We start from the raw sequence: 8,507 nt of genomic DNA on the forward strand, positions 1-8,507 counted from the left end.
ATAATTGTAGCATGATGCTATCATATATCAACATGACTCACGAGCCTCACGTGTCTCACGCTGCATTTATATGTCGTGCTTTTATTGTTGAGCAGAAGCATACCGCCCCAGATCAACATTTTTGGCAGTCGAGGATGTTTATATGAGTTCAGATATGAACTGAAACGCGTGCCTCTCTCAGTCAGATATCAGTTTTCTCTTTCTTCTGTTTTGTTTTCTCCAAAGGAAGTGATTTTAGTCCAATTATACCTTATCTTACAGATCGATTCCTGTTTCTTAGGAAAAGGATGTAGCCCGAACCATGTGTCTGGAAGATGCTTCAGTTCAACTTCCTTTGGAAACAAACGAGTTTACAATGTTGTTAGAAATAAAATATAAAACAGCGAATTACTTCCTGTATACATTTACTTAAATTGATGAATAGGGACACGGTACGATAAAGGTTTCAAACGGTAGTATTGTGTATGCTTGTCCAACAGAGACTCAGACGAGTAGGGGGGACCGGGGATGGTTGTAACAATTTTGACCTTTCTGTCTATATCTTGTAGTACTTTGAAGTCAGTGTGTTCAAAATGTGATCCGAACTTGTTATAAGTGTCTGCTATTAAATGACATAGCTATTATCTTTGCAACACAAACAGAAAATGCATGGCTTAGTTTCAAACACGAGGAGGGAAATGTACAATTCACCCCATAGTCTGGGTTAGTTGTAACGGTTAACATACCCTGGGGTGAGATGTAACATTATGATATCCACCGGGGTAATAATATGTAACAATGAAATAAGGATTTTGACAAAAATTTATTTTGAAAGGTTTTTATTCAACACTGACTTTTCAATATAACTGATGTGTGTGTGTCACTCTTAGTCTCAGTGTGTTTGTCACTCTCAGGAGTAATTGACCATTATAAATTGAACTTGAACACAAACATTGTTTGTTTGTAAGCATGTTTGTTACTGCCAGTGTGAGTATTGGCCATAATACAATTTAATACTTGAACATTGTGTGTGTGTGTGTGTGTGTGTGTGTGTGTGTGTGTGTGTGTGTGTGTGTGTGTGTGTGTTCATTGTTGTTACAACTAACCCAGAGTCTTGTAGCCATGCTCACCTTACAGCTATCAGGCAAAACATTAGCACTAACAACTTGCATGGGAAATATCTACACAATAAACATAATAAAAGTTTGATGAGTTTAACTACAAAGCAGAAATTCCTTTGACAAAAAAAAAAAAAAACTTTCTTACCTAAACAAAATAGTTTTTTCCACTCAACATGTGCTGTGTCTGCCACAGGGCTCTACTTTATCACATGTGGAATAAGAACTAAACTGAGCATGTGCGAACAACTGACCCGTGTTACAACCATCCCCGGTCTCCCCATGACTACTGAGGGAAAAAATGCTAAGTAATAGTGTACAGATTTTTTAAAATAAAAATGTAGGCCTAACGTAAAACTAATATGATTAATAAGTTATGACAACATGTTTTTACATTGCTTTAACTCATCAAGCTAAGTTGAGATGAAGAAATTACTTAAACATCCAAGTTGATTGTGCTTAAAAATGTAAGGCAGCAAGTTTTCTTTAAAAAAGTTTTTATAGTGTAGCAATAACACAGTATAGCAGTTTTCAGCACTGCTAACCTCAGTATCTGCTTAAAACAGTTGTTTTAGTCACTTAGTAAATACCTATACCGGTAATAGTAGTAATATAATAGTAAATAGACCAACAATTTAGCTTTCTGACTTTATTAAAACGGATTTCATATATGACCTTCTTGCACATAGTGCTTTACACAGAGATTTTTACACGCAATTTTCCAAATAGAAATGAAACCAACAATGAAGAGAATATAAAAATACTATAGTAATAATATTAACAGTAAAAAGAAATAAGACATTGAAAATATGGTAACGTACAAAAGTATAGTGGAAAAACTTCTTTAGGATGCCTTCGTGAAAGCACTGAGGTGGCTCTGATAATACTGGCCTAGTGCAACAGGAAAATAAATACAAAATGTTGTTTACAAATCAACAATGATATCATTTCTTCAAATGTGCCTTTGAGATAAATAATGTATGCTAAAAAGACGGATTAACCTTATTATGTTGTTATTTAGAAGAAGTCAGTGAAAATCCAAGCATAAATAAATCCCACGCTCTTCCCGTCTTCAATCATATTGACTACAGTTACAGCGAGCCAACAAATGTTCCGCTGAAATTCCTCTCAAATGGAGTTTGAATGTTTCTTTAAAGTCTTTGAAGTTTGAAAATTCTAATTTCGGAACTTATATAATCTAATGATACAATTAAGAATTTCTGATATGCTGATAAGTGTTTCAAATACTGCAATCAGCAGAAAAAACAACTGCTTCAGGAATCTGGACCAAAACGGCAACTTTCTGGCTCAAATGTTTATCTTTCCTAGCTTAGGAGTCAGTGTTCATAAAAAGTGAAATTTAGATTGTGTAAAAAGTTTAGATTTAGATTCAGTAAAAAAAAAGCTACCATAGATTGGGGAATGTATATGATGAGAAAAGTTTGAGCTAATTAAGATTTCTGACGTTTGATTACAGATTTTTGAATCTGAACAGATTTTGAGTCCGTAGATTTCTAGTAGAGGCATGTGAGATGTCTATCTGATAAGAAGGAGATTCAAAGTCTTAATTTGATCTCATTTGGGGATAACATGAAGGTAAATCATTTGTGATTTTTCTTCCTGTGGGGAAAAATGGTTTCTGTGCCTTACATAATGTCCTCTTGTAACAATGAAAAGTACTTAACTATCAAATATCTTCTCAAACAGACTTTACTGGTTTGTGATGGAGCTGAATATACAAATAAAAGTTCTTCACCGCCATTAAGATGTAGAGATTGCAGTCTTCCATTACTGTGTAAGTACTGTTTTTCTGTATTGTTCATTTATTATATTTATCTGGCGTTCGCTGTTTTATTTGCATGTTTTAGCAGAGTGAGCGTGGTCATTTTTAATGCCCACCATTAGACATTTATAAAACCGTGTGTACAGATGTGTTTTATCTGTCTCATTTATTGATATTTGTTTTAACTTGTGTATAGGGATAGTTGAAATGTATGAATTTCTTTCTTCTTCTGAACACAAAGTAAGATCATTTTTAAGAAAGTTGGTACCCAAACAGTTAATGGTCCTCATTGACTTCCATACTAGTATGAGGAAGAATAGGGAAGTCAATAGGGTCCATCAACTGTCTGGTTACCGACACTCTTCACCTGTTCAGCAGAAGAAAGAAATCCATACAGGTTTGGAACAACACGAGTTATGAGTAAATGACTTAATTAACATTTTTGGGTGAACTATCCCTTTAATCATCTTTTTATGTATTTATTCAAATATATGGTGACGGGTTAATCATATTGAAAATGGTATGTTCCGATTAAGTAAGAGCAGGAAAAATATCCATATAAGGCTGCTGTCACGTAACGGAGAGCTAATGGACAGATTGAGTTTAGTGAGAGGTTTTTGTGCCTACATTTTTTATGAAGGGGAGTTGGTGCTGTTTTTAGTACGTAGCAGTTCTGTTGTTTTCATCATGCTCTAAACACCTGTTTTTTTTACTGCTTCAGTGTCCGATCCTGGTGTGATTGCAACCGCTCTGTTTTCTATCACAGGCATTTGTGGATCCATGAAGAACCTTGAACCATTCCATTGGATAAAAGGTTATTTAGAGTGGACATTATTCTTTAGATTATTAAAATGTTCTTTACAGAGGTTCTTTGAAGACCAAAATGGCACTGCTATGAAAACCCCCTTCTGTGACCTTTATTTTTAAGAGCATGCCTGGATGAGTCGAACAAGAACATGCATTCTTTGAATTTGATGTAAGATGCTTGGGATAAAAGCATCTGCCAAATGCATAAACAGAAAAAAAATAAAAAACTTTTTTGAAGTTGTGTGAGATTCACCTGACTTATCTAATGCCCAACATCTTTAAACATTTTAGTCTCACAGTTGAGAAGTGAAAGGGGGGAAAAAAAGAAATGCATTGAGTTTGCTTATTCATGACAACAATAGACATTCTTCACACTCCGATTTCTTCCTCTGTTCTTTACTACTGCAAATCATTATAGACTGTCCTTTGACAGTCATCAATGCTTTTTTCAGAGTCAGAAAGTTTGCATTGCTTTTCAGGCACGCAGCCATCAGGCTTATTTTTGATGATGACCTGACAGGGACGTGTTAGTAAGTCTTGTTGTACATGAGTGGTGCTTTGTCTTCTTGTCTTCTGATTGGTTTCGGATTGGCTCCGGCGTCGAAAAGACGAGTTGAATGAACGATTGAGTGAATTTTGCACTCCTCGTAATGAAAATTTATTGACTTTCTTGCGAAAGGTCTCTCCCGCGAAGTAGTACAACAAGGGATTTAAGCAACTGTTGGATGCCGCCATGCACAGCGAGATGACCAGAACTTTCAGGAGGTACTCTCTGACCTGGCAGTCCTGGTTTGAAACAATGGTCTGGTTTGAAACAATGACATGAAGATGGACCGTGCGAATGACATGATATGGGAGAAAACACAGCAGGAAGGTGCTCAGGACAACCACAATCAAACACACAGGGCGTCCGCGGGTGAACGGCTTTCTGTGTTCCCCGATTTTCCGCCCTAGGACGAGTTTGCAGAAGATGCAGCCGTAGCAGACCAGTATTGTAATAAACGGAATGACAAATCCAAACAAAACCCCCACATAGTTCAAGGTACTTATGCGGTTCCATGACGTGCTGTCCCTGGGTTCAAAGCAGATAATCTTACCATCCCGTTCTAAAGTACCTGACATGAGGAACGGCGTTGACAAGAAGGCCACGAATATCCAGATCGCAATGCATGCTAGATTGGCTCGCCGTGCTGTTGCCAGGGTCTTGTTGCGAATGGGGTAAATCACGGCTATGTACCGTAGTACACTGAGGCCAGTAAGGAACAATACGCTTGTGTACAGGTTCACGTAAAAGGAAAATATACACCAGCGGCAAAACCAGTCTGGGAAGTCCCAATGACCGCCCCTAAAGTAGTAGACCAGGCGGAAGGGCAAAGTCAAGGTGAAGCTAGCATCTGAAATGGCCAGGTTAGTCATAAAAATCGTGTTGGCATTCTTCCTAGGGCTGAAACACAGGAACACGATCAAAGCCAAGAAGTTGCAGATGAATCCAATAGGGAATACAACACTGTACGTGATAGTGTATGCCATATATTTGAAGTCTTCACTGTCCCTACGTGTCTGGTTGACGCATGCATGGTATTGGGTGGCGTTGAGCGGAAACGGAGCTTCCGATGTAAACGTGTGATCTGGAGACAAAAAGAGAATTGGTTAGATATATTAAACAATTGTGTTGCGAGCAGAAAAGGTGCAGTCATGATAGGCTTTAAGCATGCAAAATTACGCTTGCTTCTGTTTTTACTAGTTAAAAGAACAAATAATAATGATAATAATGAATTGTTAAAATCTACATCAACAAACTCTATCGAGCCAAGAGGTCAATCTGTCAAGCATCTTTTGGCTACGCAGCAAATTTTAAAGGAGTGATGAACTGAGAAACTTTCAGGACATATAAGAGGTCATCATACTATAAGAATATCCTGAAAGCTTCAGAACTGAAAACTTCCTTGTTCCTCGTATAACTTTTACGACACAGATCTGCCAGCAACGTCACAAACATGTAAGTAACCATGTTTACTCTAATGCCTTATGCCTGTGATCAGTTATGTGTAATTATTCAAGTTCAGATAGATTATCTCTCTCTCAAAATCGTTCAATACTGTTTATGCATCAGGGACTAAACGATCAACTTCACATCGTTTCTCTTAGTAGGATGAAAATAATCTTATTTAAATTGTGATTAAAAGTGATCAAAGAACGCTCCCTTTCCAATCGCCCAAGCTGTCAATCACAGTTTATCTGGACACTTGCCAAAACTCGCTATGAAATCAATGACGCTGTTACACTCCACAACGAAGGTCTTACTGTATTTACATCGTGTTCGCATTGTTATTTGGTAAAAGCATTCGTGAGAGTGCAAAAATTGCATTTCAATAATGAGATTTTTATTCACGCGATCAACAGACTGTCTGTCATCTGCTCAGTGCTCATCACTGCAACCTTTCATGTGATGGAATAGATTTAAATATAATGCTTTAAACAATACTTTTCACGATTTGTTAATCTCGATAGCTGTAATAGTAAAACGTAGTAAAGGTTTTTGAGAGAGATCCACATGTAATACTAGCTATTTCATATGCAAACATGTAAGCCAATCACGGCAGTGGGGGGTTACATGAAGTCTCACAGCAGCCAATCACAGCAGTGGGCGTTTACACTGAAATCTCACAACAGCCAATCACAGCAGTGGGCGTTTAAATGAAGTCTCACAGCAGCCAATCACAGCAGTGGGCGTTTACACTGAAGTCCCACAACAGCCAATCACAGCAGTGGGCGTTTACACTGAAGTCTCACAACAGCCAATCACAGCAGTGGGCGTTTACATGAAGTCTCACAGCAGACACGCCCCTTAAAACAGAGCGTTCAAATCAGAGGCTAAAATCAGGTTAGGAAAAATGCCTTTCATTTCTAGATTATGACAATTTTATATGTAAAAAACATACTAACATTATAAGGGCACCCCAGGCAACATTATAAAATAATAAAACAATCCAGTTCATGACCCCTTTAATAAAAACTCTTTGCATGTGTTTTCGATTTTACTCTGAATGGATGTGAGTCTGAGGCCGCACCAATAAGACTTAAGCATGCTGATAATATGATAAAGAAATGACATAAGAGAGTGATTAAAGCTATAATTAAGGCATTGCTCAACAATAGCTTACTAAACCAGGAAAAGGTGTTTTTATTTAAAACACAGGTTTAAAAACTCCCCTCGGTTTTCCAGGTTAAAATTTGACATTGCCATGGAGATTCAATATACAGACAGCAGGATTGTGTTTCCTAAACTGCTAAGTATAATAAGCCTGTATATGTTTTATATATGATGCCTCATCTGCATCATTCTTAAATGTTTTGTATTGTTTTACATTTATATATATATATCTGTACTGTGTTGTATGGACCTCTGTGTCTTGAATAAAGTTGATTGATTGAATGCTTTACTTTTTCTAAAACTATTTTAAACAAAACTTTTCTAGTCTTGAATCATTTTTATGCATGCAGTTTTATATGTAATAGTTTATATTAATATTTTGCTTTAAAAAATATTTGAATACATTTGAATGAATAAATAAATATTAAATGTTATGTAATGTTATTGGTCATGTCCTTATTATTTTTCAACTACCCAAATATCGTTATTTTATCAAGAAGTCTGTTGTTTTCCAGCACTCCCAAAGTTCATATGCAAAACATTATGCAAAAGAATACTCAGAGAGTGAAATGAAAACTGTTGCACACTAACAATATTCAAATGACAGATGTATTCATAGACACCTGCAAAACAAAACATGAACCGTTTTTCCGCATTAAAAAAAGGCATTGTTAATTATTAATATGCTCATTAATCCAAAGTTCTGCTAAACAGATCTTGTTATCCTATTGTCAAAGTAAACGGACTAATACACTAAAGCTGGTATTCTGGAATAACTCATGGAACAAGTTTGTCCACAAGTCTTATTAAAAGTACCAAAGGTATTATCATATGTACATACATACCATGGTAATTCCTTCCACAAAAAAAGGTAATGTGAAGAGGATACCATGGTACTTAAATAGTATTTATGTTAGGCTACTTAAAGGTAGTTCCAAGAATATCATGGTACTACCATAGTCCATAGTGCAAAGTCCAAAATAAAGTTTTTCGACATATTCTTGGAGTGCCATGTCAAAAAGGTAGGCTACAAACAAAATATGGTAGCCTTGGTATCCTGTAAATACCATTATAAATTGATTTCAGAACTAGCTATATAGTATACATCCACTGACATTAAAATGTAAAACTCAGTATGACTCGTATGTGGCTGTGACTGGAGTTTAACTCACCTGTCATTCTCTTATGACCATCATTCTCCTCATCATCAGCGGACTGGTGAATCCCTGTGAGTCAAGAGTTTTGTATTGAGACTGCGTTATGCAACCAAATGTCAATCTGTTTCTCTCTCGGCAGTTTCAAGTGTCTGCTTCCTTTAAAAAGTGCATGAAGAGTGCTGTCTCTGTAGTCGGGTGTCCAACCCGTAATTCCAGTGAAGCGTAGTATGAGTCGTAATGCACGAAGTACACCAGACTCTCCAATAGTTGTCGCCTTGGCAAAAGAATCGCTTGTTTTCAATGATTCATACGAACCGATTCGCACAGCGTATTCGACTGCAGAGATGTGAAACAAACTACACAGCATTCGGCGCGATCTGGATATAACCTAATCGAAAGCATAGCCTAGTGCACAACAACAGCATAATTTCGTAAACTTTGACTTCGGGGAAACTTTTGAATAAAGATTCAAAAATAATTAGCGAAATGTTTTCTTGGGGAGTTCAAAC

At 36.7% G+C, this 8,507-nt stretch overlaps 1 protein-coding gene across 1 annotated transcript; it reads right to left on the reverse strand.

Annotated features, from left to right (window-relative positions):
• Positions 1–1,734: 1,734 nt before the first annotated feature.
• On the reverse strand, positions 1,735–8,215 carry cysltr3 (cysteinyl leukotriene receptor 3). The gene is made up of 2 exons (XM_079627965.1): positions 8,014–8,215; positions 1,735–5,315 (listed from the first exon to the last, which is right to left on the reverse strand). The coding sequence occupies exons 1-2, from the start codon at positions 8,018–8,020 to the stop codon at positions 4,087–4,089; spliced, it is 1,236 nt and encodes a 411-aa protein (XP_079484091.1). The 5' UTR covers positions 8,021–8,215; the 3' UTR covers positions 1,735–4,086.
• Between the last annotated feature and the right edge of the window lie 292 nt (positions 8,216–8,507).

The sequence above is a fragment of the Phoxinus phoxinus genome, assembly GCF_949152265.1.
Source record: "Phoxinus phoxinus genome assembly, chromosome: 11".
NCBI lineage: Eukaryota > Metazoa > Chordata > Actinopteri > Cypriniformes > Leuciscidae > Phoxinus > Phoxinus phoxinus.